Source organism: Nematolebias whitei, chromosome 20, assembly GCF_014905685.2.
Source record: "Nematolebias whitei isolate Nwh7 chromosome 20, NemWhi1, whole genome shotgun sequence".
Classification (NCBI taxonomy): Eukaryota; Metazoa; Chordata; class Actinopteri; order Cyprinodontiformes; family Rivulidae; genus Nematolebias; species Nematolebias whitei.
This window is the reverse complement of record NC_056517.1, coordinates 32,337,333-32,356,486: the sequence shown is the minus strand read 5'-3', so window position 1 is coordinate 32,356,486 and position 19,154 is coordinate 32,337,333. Positions and strand designations below refer to the sequence as shown.

At 39.6% G+C, this 19,154-nt stretch overlaps 1 protein-coding gene across 1 annotated transcript; it reads left to right on the top strand.

Annotated features, from left to right (window-relative positions):
- The first annotated feature begins 9,164 nt into the window (after positions 1–9,164).
- On the top strand, positions 9,165–11,692 carry cbln2b (cerebellin 2b precursor). Its single transcript, XM_037694267.1, has 4 exons — positions 9,165–9,241; positions 9,561–10,096; positions 10,635–10,754; positions 10,835–11,692. Exons 2-4 carry the CDS (start codon positions 9,809–9,811, stop codon positions 11,030–11,032), a joined length of 606 nt encoding a protein of 201 aa, XP_037550195.1. The 5' UTR covers positions 9,165–9,241; positions 9,561–9,808; the 3' UTR covers positions 11,033–11,692.
- Positions 11,693–19,154: the final 7,462 nt, after the last annotated feature.

Sequence of the window (19,154 nt, the reverse complement as noted above, 5' to 3'; positions counted from 1 at the left end):
ATGGCGCCAAACTACCACAAACAAGACCGATCTTCTTGATGAGACCCAGAGTATATAAGGCAGTGGTGCCCACACTGTCAGCATGCAGTCTACTTTTAAAATGACCAAGTCCAAGTGATCTACCTACTATAAAAATACAAAACATATACTTATTTATAAACATTAAGTATGCTTTTTATGTTCTTGTTTAGTATTTTTACCATGTTTTACATGGCACCTTGATTTATTGTTTTATAACACTATATTTTATTTTAATTTCATTTTACTGTATTTTATTGTTGTCTGTCTAAAACAGGTCTCTTGTAAATGAGTCCTCGTGACTCAGTGAGACTAACCTGGATAAATAAAGGTTGAATGAATAAGTCCTAGCTCGCTGTGGACGCAACATAAATGACAAACCCCAAAAAAGTTTAACAAAAAAAAAAAGTGACTTTATTTTTAATGTCCGCATACAAAATAATAAAAAGAAAATTAAAAAAAACAGCAATTTTTTTCACACAAACGAACAGAAAACAACAAGAATAACTTCATGTTTGAAAAATAACTTGAGAACAAAAGTGAAAATTCAGCCCTGGCAGCAGCTGCTTCAACTGTAGCTGAATTTCCTGATACCTAAGAGCTTTAATGGATGATAATGTTTCTGGTTTGTTTTTAAAGTCTCTGCACAACAAGTCAGCTTCTTCAATGAATAACATCTCTCTGTCTTGAAAAGACTTCTTGTGCTTAACAATTATTAAAATGACTCACCCAGGCTGATGCTTTGCTGCTGTGGTCAGCTGTCCAGATAACTGGGATTTTACGTCCTTCACCGTTTTCTTTCTCAGCTCACTTTTCAGAAGGAAGTCAGTGACATAGTATTTATGAATATAGTCAGAAAATGCCACTCCGGTGAAACGTACTTCGAATATGACAATGAAAAAAAAAGTACTCCCCCCGTTCCGTATGGAAATGGTAGATTTTTTTTTTGCTTACTTGGTCCAGCTCTGCAACTCATTTCACACACGTTCTTGACTTTAGATATAAACTGGAGGCTATCACGAGTCAACTCGTTTGTTTTTAGCGCGGTTGAATGCACATGCGTGGTGACCTATGTGTCAGAAAAGTTCGGTCTCAGATTGGCTAATCTGTACGTCAGTCAAGTGACGACTTGCATAGTGAAGATGGATTGATCGGCTGACGCCTTTAAAACAAATTAAGACATCTATTTTGCCATGCGATCTACTGATATTACCTTCATGATCTACCGGTAGATTGCGATGGCTGTATTGGGCACCCCTGATATAAGGCATCTGATGACTTCTTCAGTGCTGGAGCATTACCTTGCCAATGGTTTGTGCTTCTAGCCAGTTTACTTACCTTTTACTGTTTCCAGTGAACCTCCTGAGACCTTCCTGTTCTTGGACTCCTTGTGAAATTCTGGAAACCTCCTCAGCTGTCTTCCTTACCTGCACCAGTGACTACTTTCCACTCTGGACAACCGTTGCTCACACAGGATTATTGGAACCAGTGATTCTCCAACACCATTCACTGACCAGTAAGAATCAGAAGGTAATCTAATTCAAACCATCCCTGCTGAACTTCAGTGCTGAGCCTTCTCCTTACTCCCCAGGTTTCCTGATATTTTCCTGTGATTACTTTCACTGTAAATAAAAGTACTGAACTTGCCTCTGTGTTGCTCATATTCAGTCCTTTTGCTCTGCGTATTCAGTCTGTGACAAATACACATTTGTTTAGACTGAAAGTAACAAAATAGAAAGTTGTTGTAAATGTTGGATTTTATACCTGGATTATTGAGCATGCACTTTGTTGTTTTCAACCAGTTTGACAAGACTGTCAGAGGGCTGGCAATGGAGGAGGGGCCGTACCAAAGAGACCATCTTAGCACAAGCAGAACTGGTTTGTTCCACTTTGGAGTAAGCTGTTGGGGGAAGAATCAGTTTTGTTGTGTGTTTCCTTGACTGATGAAGCCTTCTGGATGGAAGGTGAACTGTTTCAGCACACAAAAAGAAACTGTCCAAATGACCTGACTGAAAAATGTTGGATTTTATACCTGGATTACTGAGCATATGGACTTTGTTGTTAAATACACAGTATTTTGGAGAAAAAAAAAAAACCTGACTGACTTTTTAAATCAGGAAAATAAACTAACTGCTTTAAATATGTAACTGGATAAATTCTGGGCAAGTTTTTTTTTTTAAGCAATGGGTGCTGCTGCATAAATACTTCCATAATTTAATTCTGCATAAACTACAACATAAAACTTGTTCTTTTTATCCATGCATTTATTTTTTCCAACCTTCAGCAGCCTTGTTAGGAATCCTTGTACTGTTAGGAAAGAGTAAAACTTGAGATTTCCCCTCACTGTTGTAAAGTTCAGGAGCTCCTGAGACAATCTCGCTACAATCCAGAACAGAGGAGGGTTTGTTTTTCATATCGCACTTAATGACACTTTCTTATTAAAGGTGAGAAGGGAGGTCTGCGTCTGAATGTGGAGCCTGCTCAGTGGGATGTTGGCACGCAGGGGTGTGGGAGCTCCGTCTCGTCCTCCTCTGCTGTGTTTTTATAACCTCTGATTAGAGGCTGTGCAGCACTCAGTTTTGAGTTCTGTAGCAGTTGTTGTGCTACAGAGAAGTAGAAATAATTGTGTTCTTTGCAGCGGCTGCCTGCATGGTTGAAGTAAATTACCTAGCTCTAACCCACACAGTGATGCCTCCCTCGTACATCCCACCAGCTGAGACATTTCCCCATGGGGAGGTTGTCTGTTAGACACTGAGGAGCATATGATTTGCCTCGGTAATAATCATTTCACAACACATCACACATACAAACAGTGCATGTTGAATTCCCTTGGGTCTTCTGGGGCCTAGGCTGCTCCAAATTTTAGTTTTTTTTTTTTTTTTACCATTTATCTTATATTGGCTGGTTTCTCCACAAGATCAGAATCAGAATAAGCTTTATTAACATTGTACCGAGATACAACAAGAATATGTCTGTACAGTCGTCCGAAAGTTGGGCGGAGTGCACGTAGCTGTTGCTATATACAACAGGACACAATTTAAGATGTCAAAAAACTCTGCCAGCAAGCACATTTATGATTACATATGCATTTCAAGATGAGGCGGTCCATGAAGCACTAACAGTCCATTGTCCCGATGAGATGAGATGACGGTCAGCCAGCACAGTTCTGATAAGCCTCCACAGAAGTTGGGGGGTGGCGTTGCAATAGACAAAGCTTTTCTTTAGTTTACACATTTCCCAGGAGAAATTGACGTCAGTCTGTTTCGAGGTCAACCGAGGAATCGGATCCAGATGAGCCACAGTAGTTGATTTATTCAGGAAGACTATTTTCCTTGTCAGCCTTGAGTCTTACTGATACTTCCAAGGTCTGAAATGGCCAGATTAGGGTGCATTCTGCTGGTCCGTGCTTACGAGCCTCTTCAAGGTCGTTTAATGCTGACGAGTCCAAAGCCGCAGGTGGCCTGCGATTCAAATCGCTACCATCTTATGGTTTAGCTTGTAAATCAGCTGATTTTGAGTCCTCAAAGCACAAACCAACCTTCATAGGCAGCAGCCTGATGAGGGCCAAATTAGCTGCGGCCGTCTTCTTTGTATGTTGATAAACCAGGAACCAGACAATTCCAAAAACAGGAAAACTGTTATCATCAATCCAGTTATATGCATTTCGGCATCCTCGATCAACAGCAGAGGTAGACACATCACATTCCACTTCCCCAGAGATATATCCAGCTGCACGTCTCGTCCAAGCAGATAAGGGTTCTCCAGGACCCTGTCGCTTTGTTGAAAAGAGTTTGTCATTTGCATCGAAAGTCCAGTTGGTCAGATCCAATACAGTAGTTTTCATTTGGGAAGATGTGCAATAATAGGAGCTCCTATACACAGACAGAGAGCAAAAAAAAAAAGGCAAGAGGAGAACAGGGAGAGGAAAGAGAAAGCATGCGCCTCGTTACAGGGCCAGTGTCGGCTACATTACAGTGGGGGCAGCCGTGAATCACAGTTTAGAGACAGAATTGGTTCAAGAGCTTTATCACATCAACCACAGCTTTATTTCATTAATTTTACATCATTTCTCATTTCTAAAAAGTGACATATTTATGGTTTTGTCCCATATTTATAAACCAATTTTTGGCTAAGATATGACTGTTTTCATTCATTCAGATTGAAAATATTGAACACTACCATTTTTCAGCCGCTAGATGGCACCAGATGTGTATAGCATGCTGTTGTATCATGTAATGGGTAAAAGTGGCTATTAATGGCACAGTCAGCTTGCCAAAGAGAAAGGTGTTTGCTAAAGTCTTTGTTAATCTAATTCACAGATGAGGCCCTCTGGTCCCATCTGATAGGTGTGAAACTGGCTGGGTATCAATCCTAAAGCTGCATTATAAGTTTTTGAAAGTTGAAATCTGAGGCCTCCTCCTCTGTTTAATTAGATTAACAAATACCTACTGTGAGGTGTGATAGGTCAATCTGCATATGCATGTGTGTATCTTTTCTCAGCTTTATAACCTGAATCCCACATGCTCTGCTCTTTGAATTGAGAAAGCTTCTCGGATGAGAAGCGAAACATCTTCTGTTACAAATAAACTCCACTTGTTTTTGTCAAACTTTTTTTATTTACCATGTTCTAGATTACTTAAAATCTTCACCAGCCAAGTTCAAAAGAAACTATGCTACTTTAACATTTGATTGTTATACATAATGATTGATTGTTTTGGACGGATGGGTCCTTTTGCATGTGTTAAAGTCTACTTCTGAGATTTCAACAGGAGGTTGGCTTGAAAAACGGCAGTGAAAGCTACTTATGGAACAGATCTGGTTAGCAGGCCGAGACTGATGAAGTCTTCTGGATGGAAGACAACATTTCTCCCTTAATGAAACCGGTCCAGATTAAATTATTTAATATTTTTGTTGTTATCTACCTGGATGATTGAGCATAAACATTTTTTTTTATGCTAGTTATGTAACAAAAGAGCTATTCTGTCAAATGTATCAAATACTAAAATGTTGTCTTCAACATTTTTGAATTTGCTCAGGTGAGTTTGCTGTCCTAATAAATCACATAATCTGGACAGATTAAATTAAAGTCCTTCATCCAAGTTCCAAAAATAAACGATTAGGTATAAACTTCATCTCAGTTCTTGGGTGCATAAAAACCAGTAGAAATTCTGCTTAAATAACTATTTTTTGTTTTAAATAACATAATTAATCCTTGTAGTTACACCAACAAATCTAATTACTTAAATACTTCTTCAAACCAGTTTTTGTCCAAATTACTAATCTCTTTTATGTCTCACTGCAAAAATTCATTTGAAACTGTATTAAAAAAATAAAAACTTTATTTTCCCAAAGATTAGGAGTAAAAAAATGGAATTATTTGCTAGTAATTTAAATGCTAAATTTGTAAATGTCACTATATTTTAATAGGTGTTGAAAAAGAAAAGTTATTTAAGCTGTGTGGTTTGATTTGATTCATTAGCTTTTCTTTTAAACGTCCGTATTTACATTGCTCTTGTGACAAGTCAAAGCTTAATTCTCTCTCAAATTCCTAAAACCTGGTGCAGCGGTCCATGTTGGACTTTTATCACAAACCAATCGCCACCATGCCATCACACACACAATCTTTCACTTTGCAACCAACATTTAACCCTCAGAACACAAAGACTTTTCTCTGAATTAACCTCAATAATAAGTTGTTGGGGAAAAGCAGAAGTCACGCTGCAGCCAAACAGTCTGCAGTGTGACAGGTAAGTGAGGGGAGAACCAGTCCTGAGGAGCAGGTGTGCCTCACTCAAGTTGGCTGCTCACACCTAAAGGTGGTTGTAACGATTGCAGGAAGAGTCCTTGCAAAACAAAACAAACTGACACACCGTGTTCGCATAAAACAAGAAAAAATCTCATTATATTTACACCTATTACTGATACAGAGCAACGGTCTTTTATAGACTCGTGCGGTCTCCTCTTTAGCTCAAACCTAATAAACTTGAGTCTAGCTTTGTTTCAACTGAACATAGTTTCATTCTTCTGTGCACACAAACAGATGGACTGGCAGACACATGTTACTTAAAGTTGCCATTAAAATGTTTGAGCATGCAAAATGCATTACGTGCAACATATGTGTAGAAGACTTATGAATGAAGTGTAGGTGCACAATAAAAGTGACTCAACAATAAGCTAAAACTAATCTGACTCATTAGAAAGCTCGTGCTTATACTATTATTTATCCTGTAAAGAAAAAGCACTTTTTTTTGTAATTCCAAAGCAGATGGTTCATTTTAAGACACACAATTGACCGGTTTATTCAGAAAAGAATCCAAAATCTCCAAACAGAAGGCTCTGTTAGCTGTCAGGGAAAGTCACCATGATGCTGTTGTCAGTCTAACGGATCGCCTGATGGAAGTGAAGTCCCTCTCAGGGCAGCAGCAGCCTCTGGGACGGTAACGTTATGTAGGACACATCTCTTTTCTTACTTTGTTTCCTGCACTTGACATTTGATGTTTTCTGTAGCTGTGTGTCCTTCTGAAGGCCTGGGGACATTGGTGGCTCTTGGATACCTGATGTCACTCTTCTGCATGATTTGTCAGGAAAGCTCTGACAGAGCTGTGTTCGTCAAAAGAAAACAGGAATTACAGTATCCACAAATCCAGTCAAATATGTCTTTAATATTAGAAGACTTAAACATTTAAAGGAACATTTGGAAGGTATTACACTTTGCAGAGAATTTTGGGCTTATAAAGAAGGACAGTTGATGCTTTTAGACCAGGGGTTTGCAACCTTTATGATCAAAAGAGCCATTTCTGTCCCTTTGCACAATAAAATACTGCATCTATGGAGCTGCAAAACCTGCTAAAATTATTAATACAAAACTAAAATATTACAATATTTATTGATATTTTTATATTTTAGGGCAAAAGAGAAGACTGGATTTATGTACAGTGTGTGTGTGTGTGTGTGTGTGTGTGTGTGTGTGTGTGTATATATATAATTTGTTTTAAATAGATTTTATAAAAATTCAAACAGAAGTATGCTTATGTGGGTTTTCTTTTTTAATTGTGGAAACAGTAAACAATTCACAAGTATCCTACTATGAAGTAATAAAGCATAAAGTTAAAAATTAGGCCAGTTTCTTGGTAATTGAATGTTTAAATGAAAATAAATAATTCCATTTACTTTGTCTTTGTCTTGTTCTTTAATTTTTGTTGTTATCACGTTGACTCACCATATTTCCTCTCAGCAACTTGTCTTAAAGGTATTACCCGTAAAACATTTGGTGGATTTGAGTTAAAGGTCACACCGTAAAACTGGAAGTGAGCTAAAAGAAGTGGCTAACAAACTACTAGCATGATGTAATCAACAAGTTGTTACCATTTGTGTATATCATTCACATATCAGCAAACGCAGGGCTTAATTTGTAAACTGATCTATGCCGGAATGCAAATAGCAGGCGTGGTTGTGGTGGGGGACGGGTTCCTCCCCCAGAAAATTTTGAATAAAGTCTATGTGATTTCCTGCATTTTGGTTAATTTTAGTGGGTTGTTCACCTACATTTGTAAACACTCTGTTTCTGTCAAGCATCCTAACCCTCCCCACCCCACTTGACTGTTCCGAGTCTGATTCTTCTCTGCTAAATTCACTGTCTGGTTCGTTGTTTTCCGATTTGCGAAACCTCCAGGCGCCTCCTCTGTCTGTGCTCCTGCCCACGTACGACATCCTGGTTAGTTTGGTCGGCTCTCACCCCCACCACTATTATAGGGGCTGAGATTTTTTTAAGGGTAGAGGTGAAAATGCTACTTTAAGAGGCAGCTTGTACGTGATATTAAGAAGTCATAAGTGGCTATTGTGTTTAAAATTAGTGTTTATGTAATTATTTTCAGTTTACATATCCAAAATAAGTTTTATTCGTTCAAGGCAGTCATTTTTTCGTAACTTTACTTTAGCCTGAGAGTTACCAGATCCAATCAAATAGTTACCAGAATGCACCCTGTCAAAATAAGAACGTTTCCAGTTCCTGTTCCAGCAGGATCTGGCTCAAATTAAGCCCTGGGCAAAATAAATGATGGGAAAACTACTAAAAGTAGCCATTCCTTGTTGGTTCAGTTTAATGTTAGTTTGGGTGAAAACTTAGAGCCGCTGCAGAGGAACCAAAGGGCCACTTGTGGCTCCAGAGCCGCAGGTTGCAGACCCCTCTTTTAGACTGATCTTAACAGCTATAATATGCAATGTGTTTGCTTATATCACATGATTTTGAAGAGGTTCCTCCAATTATTTTCCTTTCAGCGGAGGTTGAATATACACCGCGCAGTAAGGTTCTGTATAAACGTGAGCAGCATGCATAATGTAGCCAGTTTGCATAACTTTAAGTAGAAAAATGACAGCTCATTAAAGGTCTAAAGTGAAGGTCCACCTCTTCTGAAGCCCGCTCTCATGAAATACAGCAGCGAGGAGCAGGGACACCTAACACAGCTCTTCAAAGGAAGGGGACATGTCAGGACTTGAAAGGAAAAGGTTAAAGGTTTAACAAAGAGTTGCACTTTATTCTCTGTGAAGTGAGCACCGTTATGGGGGAATCTCCTTTAAAATTTCTCCTATTAGATATTATTTTAAAACGTATGCTTTTTACAAATCTCACAGCATGCTATTAATTAAATGCACAAGCAATGTTTCCAAATATGTCAGATTTTTTTTATGCTTTCCTCAGAAATAAAAAAAAATTTTTTTCTTCTGCAAAATCAAAAGTCGCCACTGGATGGCGCACGAGTATCTTTATTGGACTTTAAAGATGAGCTCGTTTTAAAGTCTCAAATTAATAACAAACTCGTGCATGTGAATGAACCGTGCACCAGCAGGGTTATCCACTGCAGACCCCTTCATGTCGGATTAATCAGGGTCGGACATGTGAAAATCACAGCAGTATCAATAACAGGCAGTGAAAGAAAGTAATCCTTTGGTGTCCTCTGGGGCAGCGCGCGCAGCATTGAACTGATTAATATTGTAAACAAACTTATTAGTCCACGTATGTGCCTTTAATTGCAGAGTACTTCTGAGGAGTGGGGTGGGGTTGGGGGGGGGGGTTGCTGCGGCTGCACACAAAGAATGGGCGTGAGTTTCCTCTGGAAAGGAAGCCCAGAGACTTTTTTTTTTTTTTTTTTTTTGGAGCAACAATCTGCGCGCACTGTTCAGTCTGGGAGAGACAGCGATCACACAGGCGGGATGGAGAGCACAGGTGAGTCAAATATTCAAATATTGAGCTTTTGTTTCCAGAAGGTTAAACGCGTAAATGGCGCTTATGGATAACAATGAGGAGAATATATAACATTATTTAAATTTTCTATAAAGTGTTTCACAGTCAGTCAAAAGCTTGATTTAATTAAAACATGATGAAAATCAATTAAATGAAATTTACTAGCCTTTTTTTTAATTATTGACAGCAGTTGTCCATTTTACTCGCATTTTACGCATCACATTAGTGACTAATTAGGCAAAGATCCCCTGATTTTCTTGTCTTACGTGACGATTCCAACATTTTTCTCTCACATCCCCAGGATTTACAAAAACAGATGTTTGAACACTTTCTGAAACAACAACTAAGACGCACGGGAGGGAGGAGAGTCTCCGCCAGGAAGAGTCTGAGCGTGTCAGAAGCTGTTTGAGAGAGTGTGGGAGCATCACAGACAAGAGAAAAGAGAGAGGGGGGAAGAAGGAACAGGGGGACCAAGTCTGGACCAGGTGATCGACAAACCTCCAAGGGGCTGCCGGGTTGTATCATTGTACACGGGATCAGTGATCGACCATGGTGCCAGCGCGCTGCCCGGGAGCCCGTGCCATCCTGGCACTGGTCATCCTCTTGGGATGTGGCGTGGTTCTTTCCCTCGGTCAGAACGACACAGAACCCATCGTGCTGGAAGGAAAGTGTCTCGTGGTGTGTGACTCGAACCCCTCGTCGGACGGAGCGGTGACCTCCTCACTTGGCATATCCGTGCGCTCCGCCGGGGCAAAGGTGGCTTTTTCCGCCGTGCGTGGGACCAATCATGAGCCGTCAGAGATGAGCAACACGTCCATGACCATCTACTTTGACCAGGTAAGAACATAAACTCAGTCCCGTGACAATTTCTGGTTCTGCGTCCTGGCGCAGGGTGCTGCGCTCCACGGGTGCAGTGTGCGCGTGCACAACTTGTTCTGCGCGATTTGCTTTTTACTTCTTCTTATGTCTGACCATGGTCAAACTCCATAATAAAGGAGTTTGTCCCCCCCACCCCCCACCCCTGAAAATGATTCAATTAATGATGTGCGTAATTGGAGTAATCTGAGCAACTCGCAGTGATCATTCACGCAAAATTATTTATCAGATAAGCCGCCACGTTTGCGTTTCAGCCGCGCAGCTCTGCGTGTTCCAACCAGTCTGTCCTGCTGAGGACTCTGCGGCCTGTTCTGTGCATCAGTCTGGAAATCCTCCCCAACTGCGTCTGGAGCGCAGCTTTAACCGTTTGGCACTCCTGACGCGTTTCTTTTCCATAAAGGACACACGTGATCACAAAACAGCTGTCGGGATGACAAACACACAGACAGGGGGTAAACAAAGTGAAATGAAACACCATTATGTGTTTTTTGGGTTGCAGGTTTTAGTGAACATCGGCAACCATTTCGATCTGAAAGCGAGTGTTTTCCAGGCTCCGAGGAGGGGGATCTACAGTTTCAGCTTCCACGTGGTGAAGGTCTACAACAGACAAACCATACAGGTGAGGAATAATGAAGCACGTGCACTGGATGGAAAATCCAGAGGCTCAACGCTGCGGCGCCTTTGTGCTCCTCCCTGCAGGTGAACCTGATGCAGAACGATTATCCGGTTATATCGGCGTTCGCGGGCGACCAGGACGTGACGAGAGAGGCCGCCAGCAACGGAGTACTGCTGATGGTGGAGCGGGAGGACCGCGTGTACCTGAAGCTGGAGCGGGGCACCCTCATGGGCGGATGGAAATACTCCACCTTCTCAGGCTTTCTAGTCTTTCCTCTATAATCCGATATGCGCTGGACTCTCTGGAACAAAAGCAAGGAAGAAAGAAAGCTGAAAAAAAGAAGAAAAGGTGCCATTTATTTTTCAATTTTAATAACTGTCAGCCAAGGAAGCCGACGAATATGTCCACAGTGTCCACTATCTATAATATCAACGTTTCCTTGGAGTTTCATATAATCCAAATCCATCCGTCAGATGTTACGCAATCTGGATGACTATTGATGGCCAGTGATTGGCATGTTGAGGATTTTTCCCCTCCTTACCTGGAAAACAAGCGGGGTGCTTTTGGGACAAGGGGAGCAGATGTCCCGGACAGGCCGAGTGTGTTAGGCTCTATTTTATGTTTGTATAGCCTTTAAATTATTATTTTTTTCCTCGTCCAAGTGAAAACAAGGGGATTATGGACAAGCCAGGAGAAGAAGCAGCAGACGAAGAAGAAGTGCTTTCACGCCCACAGAAGGCGCACTGTTTTTTTTTTTGTTTTTTTCCCCGTTTTGCACGAATGGAAGTTTTAACTCCTCTTTATGTTGTGCTGTCAGTGGTGTTTGGATGCTGAAACATGTTGAAAAATAAGCCAAAATCTAGACGACTTTATTATAAAGAAGTACAAAAAAAAAGAGGCGACAAACTCCAGCCACCAGAGATGACTTAAAGCCCTTTTTATTTAAAGGAAAACTATATTGAATTTATGAATATTTCACAGTACTGTGTGTTCTACATTTCGGACATTTGCCTATAGCTTTGACTGATTTAATGTTCGGTGACTCTGCTCACTAAATGTACATTAATTGTGAAGATTATAGAAGAATCCCTATATGTCCCGCCTAATAAACGATATTGTACTGTAAGTAGGCGCTCATCCCTTCTTGTTTCATGGGGTCGCTGTCCGAGGTGCTGAAATACACACAGCTTTTCTTATGGGAGTTAGGAGCTGACAACAAATGTTACATTTAAAAGTGCAGACTTTATGATAAACGTAGTCAGATTATATCACAACGTATGTTTCCGATTATATCACAACGTACGTTTCAGATTATATCACAACGTATGTTTCAGATTATATCACAAAGTATGGATGTTTGCAAAGAATTGATATGCTGCTGGAAATGTGCAGTTTAAATCCTCGGCGTCCATTTTTTTTTTTTTTTTAAGAGCAGAGCCACACAAATAAATTTGATTTTGTGATTCGATAGAAATAAATTCTTGCACGATGTTAAAGAAACAAAAACAACTTCAGCGTGGGCAAAAAAAAAGCAGAAGGTTTCCGATTCAAGTTTCATTTTTTGAACCACAGAGGTGGATGCCTTATGCAAGTTTTTAGTTATCTCCACTCCCCCCACTCCTCCCCTTTCTCCTCTTTCTAATACATGTTTGGCAACACGGCAGCTCAGTGGTTAGCAGTGTTGCCTCACAGCAAGAAGGTCCTGGGTTCAATCCCCGGTTGGACGTGGGGTCTTTCTGGGTGGAGTTTGCATGTTCTTCTCGTGCTTATGTGGGTTTTCTCCAGGTACTCCTGTTTCCTCCCACAGATCAGAAACATGCATGTTAGGCTGCCTTCAGGCCCAGGCCTCCCTTGAAAAAGAGATCTGTGATCTCAGTGGGATTTGACTGGTTAAATAAAGATTAATAATAATAATTAATAATAAAACATGTTCAAGGCCACACCTGAGTCGAGATCAGGTGACTCAGACCCATCAAAGCAAAGCAAAGTGCTGTACTGCGCAAGAATTAGTTGTTTTTTCCTCCTGATGGTGATTTTTAATAACAAATACAACAGACAAGTTGATTTCACCTGAAAAGGTTGAGATGCATTCATAAAATACATCTGATTTTCTTTTTAAACATGTTAAAATGCAAACAGTTCTGTAAAGATTACAAGTCTTCTGTGGAAACAAAAGAACCAAATGTGAAAACATACCCAGTAAGGCACCTTGTAACTGTTCTTCCATTCTGGGTCGTAAACTCAAACAGGAAGTTCTTTGCATTTCGAAAGACGGCGGGTGTTGCCTCATAAGTTTTCATTTTGCGAGGCAAACATGACAAATGTCAGTGACGTGTTCACTTGTGCTTCAGCTTATGTGTAAAACATATTTTGGTGATGTTTTATCATAAAAACACACATTTAGGCCTCATGTACGACAGCTGTGCGTTCCTGCTGAAACAATTGTTGAAAACTGTAAACTAGTCTTTTTAGTACAAAATATACTTATTTATAGGAGGGATCAGAAGTACAAACAACTATTAATTAAATTTATATATGTCATAGTAGTAAAGTGAATGGGTTGAAATGTTACTTTTGTAAATGACTATTTATTTACAGATTGAAGCAACGTTTTGAGGAAAATCACAAAGTCTGTTTGAACACGTCTGCTAAGAGTTTAGGCTGTGCAAGGCCTCATTAAATGCTGTAGAAAACCGTCCAAAAGAGCTAAATTGCAGCAATTTTCTGTTAATCCTCGGCTTGTTGAAATATATTAACACCCCAGCAGTGTTCTGCATCAAACACAAACAGATAAAAACTGCTGCTTCAACTGTGGGGATTCAAGTGAACACCTGCAGCTGCTGTGCAGCTGGGCCATCTGAGAATTTCTCCTGTGCAGACAGCTGGAAATTTGAGTGTGCTCGGGTATCTGCTTTTTTTTATTTTCTAAACTTTACCTTCATCTAGAACGTACCAGCTGAGAACAAAAAGAAAGAGACCTGCTGATTTGCTGCTGATGCCAGCAAAGGGGCAGCGCGAAGCAGCAGAAACTGCCAGAAACACCCCAGATTTTTTTTAGTGAGGGTATTAAATTGGTCTTCAAAAGAGCCGTCCTCGTACTGGAATGAAAACTCCGCAAACAACGATTTGCTTGGATAAATGACAACACTGTCATTTTAATTAAAACAACGAAAACAAAAGGCTTTCGAACAATCAAAAGCACTGGATTAAATTACTTCTTTGTGTAAATGATCGATTTTGATTTTCAAAATATGGAGGTGTTTTTATGTAAAACCTTGAGTAGGCGGAGTGTTTAATAATCAGACTTTATCCAAAACAAAGTGTAAATAACACTTTAATGCCAACAGTATTGCAAAACAGCTCTCACCCTAACAGGATTGTTTTGTTGTTGTTGTTGTTGTTAATAAAAATTCAGGCTGATCTAATAATAAAATATTCACAAATTTCCCAAAGACCGACTTGAAACAGTTTTTATTAAAGCACAGATGGCATTTTACTGCTCACTGCAGAGCATTAACACATGCAGTCGCCATAAAACAATATCTCTGTGCTCGTTTAGTCATGTCTGTTAAATAGAAGTTCTCAGGATGAACATTATTGTGTGACTGTTCATGAAGCATCCACACAACTGTAACTCGTTCCACAGTTTTTGTGATATTTCAACAGATCATAAATCAAAATGTTCAGCTCTTCCAGGACAATCCTGCTGTGACTTTTGGTATTGGTGCAACTTTAGCTTTTTGAAATATTTAGCCTTTTCTGACATTTTTTTTACTCATAGAAAATGAATTGAGCTCATTTTACATCCTTCAAATCTTTAGATCTGTTTACAACCTTTTACTGCTCCGTTCACATTTTGTTCTGGTTCAGCTTCTTTCAGCTTCCTTGTGAAAAAAAAAAAATCAGCTAATTTCAGCTGTTTTATCAGCTGTTTTGTGTTCCATTCAGATTTAAGATAAGATAATTCTGCTAAATAACATTTTTGTGCTTCTTCTAACCTATTTCAGCTAATTTCAGCTTGTTCTGTTCCTTTCAGTTATTTCTGCTATTTCATCTATTATTTAGTTGTTTATGCTATTTTTAGCATTTTCAGCTTATTCCACTTTTTTGCACTCATTTAAACATTTTTCAACCTAATTCAGCCAAATCATGCTGTCTCCAGTTGTTTCTGGTAATTTAAAGCTTCTTTTGGCTTTTTTAGCTACTATTCAGCAGGTTTTATTTGTATCTTTTTTGCACATTTCTGCTTTATTAAGGTAATTTCTGCCCTTTTGTCCCCATTTCTGCTTCTTTAAGTCTAATTGGACACAATTGTGCTCTCTCCAATTTCTTCTGGTAATTTAAGCTTCTTTTTGCCTTTTTTTAGCTACTATTTAGTTGCTTTATGCTAATTTTAGCATTGTCTGCTTATTCCACATTTTTCGCACTCATGTAAACTTTTTTCAGCCTATTTCAGCCAAATCATGCTGTCTCCAGTCGTGTCTGGCAATTTAAGCTTCTTTCTGCATTTTTAGCTACTATTCGGCAGGTTTTATTTTTTTATTTTTTTGTACAATTTTCTGTTTTATTAAGGTAATTTCTGCCCTTTTGTCCCCATTTCTGCTTCTTTAAGTCTAATTGGACACTATTGTGCTCTCTCCAATTTCTTCTGGTAATTTAAGCTTCTTTTTGCCTTTTTTTTTTAGCTACTATTCAGTTGCTTTATGCTAATTTTAGCATTTTCAGCTTATTCCACACGTTTTACACTCATTAAAAAAAAAAAAATCAGCCTAATTCAACCAAATTGTGCCGTCTCTACTTGCTTCTGGTAATTTTAGCTTCTTTCTGCTTTTTTTAGCTGCTATTCAGCTGGTTTTATTATTTTTTGCAAATTTCTGCTTTATTAAGATAATTACATTTTTTTGTCATTATTTCTTCTTCTTTAAGCTCAATTGGACATGATTGTGCTTTCTACAATTTCTTCTGGTAATTTATGCTTCTTTTGCTTTTTTAGCTACTGTTCAGCTGTTATTGTAAATTTCTGCTTTTCAGATCATTTCTACTTTTTGGTGCTTATTTCTGCTTCTTTTGGCCTCATTGGGCACAATTGGTCTCTCCACTTGCTTCTGGTAATTTAAGCTTCTTTCTACCTTTTCAGCTACTTTTCAGCTTTTTCTTGCTAATTTAAGCTCATTTTAGCTCATTTTTGTGCTCATTTCTACCCATTTAAACCAAATTCAGCCATTATGTGTTATTTCTGCGTTCTTCTGCTAACTTAGTCTTGCTCTTCCATTTCAGCTACAGTTCAGCATGTTTTTAGCTAATTTCAGCTGTTCTTCATCAAGTTCTTCAGCAATAAACATTCACACTGCATTTTCTAATGCAGCTTCTCTAGTTTTAGGAGTGGTCCTTTTTGATTTCCAGGACTCTGGGACACGTGCACATGCAGGGAGATCATAGACTCACCGTGCCCTCACAGCGGGGTGTGGCAGCAGCAGCTCTGTGCATTGGAAATTAAATTATGGGATGGATGCATGTCAGATATTCCTTAATGAGGTTGTTTTAATGAGTGAATGGAGACGCATTTAGAACGCTTGAGTCACGTCATTGAACTGCTCTGATAGAATTGTGCCTATTGTTTCTTTGTGCTCACAAAGAGGAAGAACTTTGGTTTGAAGGCTGTCCTCTAAAGATCTGTAAAGTTTTGACTTTTATTTTTTAGTCATCTCTAAACATTTAATCACGCTTGCTTATATTGGGTGAGGTGTGCAGTCGTAACCAGGTGGCAGGTAAAGTGTCCTGTTCTCTCTCTTTGTCTAAAGGAAGAAGAAGATAAAGATAACGGATGGATGTTAAGCAAAAACAAGATGAATGCCATTTTCATGACCCAAACTCAGTTAATTAAATTCACGTTTAAATTAACCAAACATGTGTTTAACTAGACTTTCTGCACATTTGTGCCAAGAATCTGCTGCAGTGCACGTCATTTTATTAATTTGACTTCACCAAATGAATTTATTTTCTTTCCACATTTAAAGATATGAATAAAACTGACTCTTTATGCTACACTTTAACGCTTAAGAATAAAAAAAAAGTAGCCTCTATGAGTAAATTAACGCTTTCACCTTGAAACGTATCCTCACGTTGTGTGTTAGACTCTCATACAGTTAAATAATTAAACTTTTATTTTAACTCCGTTTCTTTTTCTCTCTTCTTCTCCTTTCTGAAGGACATCAGCAAACAGGACATTATTGTTTAGGCCTAGTCTGAACCAAACCAATTTGTACATGTGCTTAAAGAGGAATAGAGGTCTAAACTTTAACTTGAAATCAACTTAGCGAGAAAATCTGCTCCACAATAAACTTTTGCAGGGAATAATTAAAAGTTAAAATATATAATTGTGCTGTTTTGGCACCAAGTCTGCGCCTGAATATTCCATGAATTTCTATAACTCATTCTTCATTTCCCTCCAGTTGAAGCCAGTGTGTGGACTCGCATTGTCCTCTTCCAACACAAGACTTTCAACCTTCCTTTTTTATTGCAGATGAGCTAAGTACATTGATATGCATCAGAGGGGGCGAAAAAAAAGCCCTTAGAAAAAGGTGTCGTTTGCCGTCGACTCTTTTTCTCCCGGTCCCCGTTATGGGTAAAATTGCCTTAAGTGTGATTGTGAGTGCGAATAAGCCGTTCACAGCATTATTTTTATTCAAGCTGTTCCCAGGCACTTCCTTCTGGGTCTGAAATCACGCTCAGGGGCCCACTCACTCAATCTAATATCTAATGTGACTGCGAGTTAAAAGGAAATGCATACTGAACGTCAGGATTTATCTCCACTTTCAATGGTCCAGACCTCTCTATTTTACTCCTAAAACCTCTTTCCATAGATTTGACTCCAAATGAGCCCTGCTCATTTCACGGGCGCGGCAGTAATGGACACATTTTCATCAGCAAAGCATGGAGGCATAACCCCCCTCTGGATGAAAACCACCTGTTTCCTCTATTCAAATCACTTTGACATAGTCTGAAACCCTCTCTTCTTTTAGGGAAACTTCAAAATTCAGTTGTGTTAAAAGTTCTGAGCTCGGTTCAGTCACATCTGACTTGAATCAAACAGCTGAGCCTTATAGCTCATTTGCACTTGAATGGAGAGACAATGATGCTGAGGAAGAATGCGCGGGGCGGATAACATGTGGCAGTCGCTTGTTAATAATGCATTTGTTTGCCAAACAAATAAATAGACCCAAATAGACGTAACACTGACAAACATCAGTCACAGCGCCGCCTCTGTGAACAGGCTCATCCCTGAAGGAAAGACAGAGGAAGCCTGTTTATTCCTTCTGCTGCTGCTCTCTGCAATATCCATACTGCTGAAACATGCAATTCCCAAAAGAAAATACAGACTCGTCCAACCCCCCCCCCCCCCCCCCCCACACGCTCATTTCCGCCCTTCTCCACCTTCCCCAACCGCACACAGTAAGTCAGGCTTCCCCGGCTCATATGAGCTCCTCCTTGATGTGATGGTTCCAATACATCATCTGTCTCCACATTAGATTCAGGCACAGCGAGCCTGAGAGACAGCTTCCTGGGCCCAGCACCTAACCAGTTTAACTGCATTCATTAGAAGCTAAAAAAAAAAACATCCCTCGGCAAAACCAGTGGAGGACGAAGTGCACACCACGAGTTGTGGATTCTCTGGATCAGGGATGGGCAGGCTGAGCTGCACATGTGTCTGGTATCTATTTAGAGTGATGGACGTAACTCTGCAGGGGCAGTAAGGCTATTTTTACAGGTGCATGCACAGATTCTGCTCATAGGAAATCAGTACAGATGATTTCCACCCCCAGGAAATTTTGAATAAAGTAGATGTGATTTCCTGCATTTTGGTGTATTTTAACAGGTTGTTAAACATCTACATGCTTGTAAAATAAATAAAGATCATATTTTTTGCCATATAGGTCACACCTTTTTGTATAAATTAGCATGCCCTGCGACTTATACAGTTAAGATACTTATTTATGTCCCCCCCATATTTATAACCCAATTTTTGTCCGAGATCTGACGATTTCATTCGCTCTGACATGGAAAATATTGATCACTACCATTTTCAGCCACTAGAGGGCGCTCAACCTAATATGGCAAGCCCAGTGTCATTAATGGGGAAAAGTGGCTATTAATGAGACACTTGGCTTGCCATACCAAGACACCGTCTCGCTCCGGAACTCCTGGAACAAACGTTAAATCAGCTGCATTTCTCCGTGTCGCCCAAGTGAAATGCAGCTGATTTGATCATTGAAGTGCATTTATTAAGGAAAAGTTAAACTGAGACAACTTTACTATAATTTCGAGCAAACAATTGTTTTTAAGTGTTAATCTTGTTAATTTCTTGCCAAATTCCCGCGCTCACCATTTGGCAGCCGATTGCGC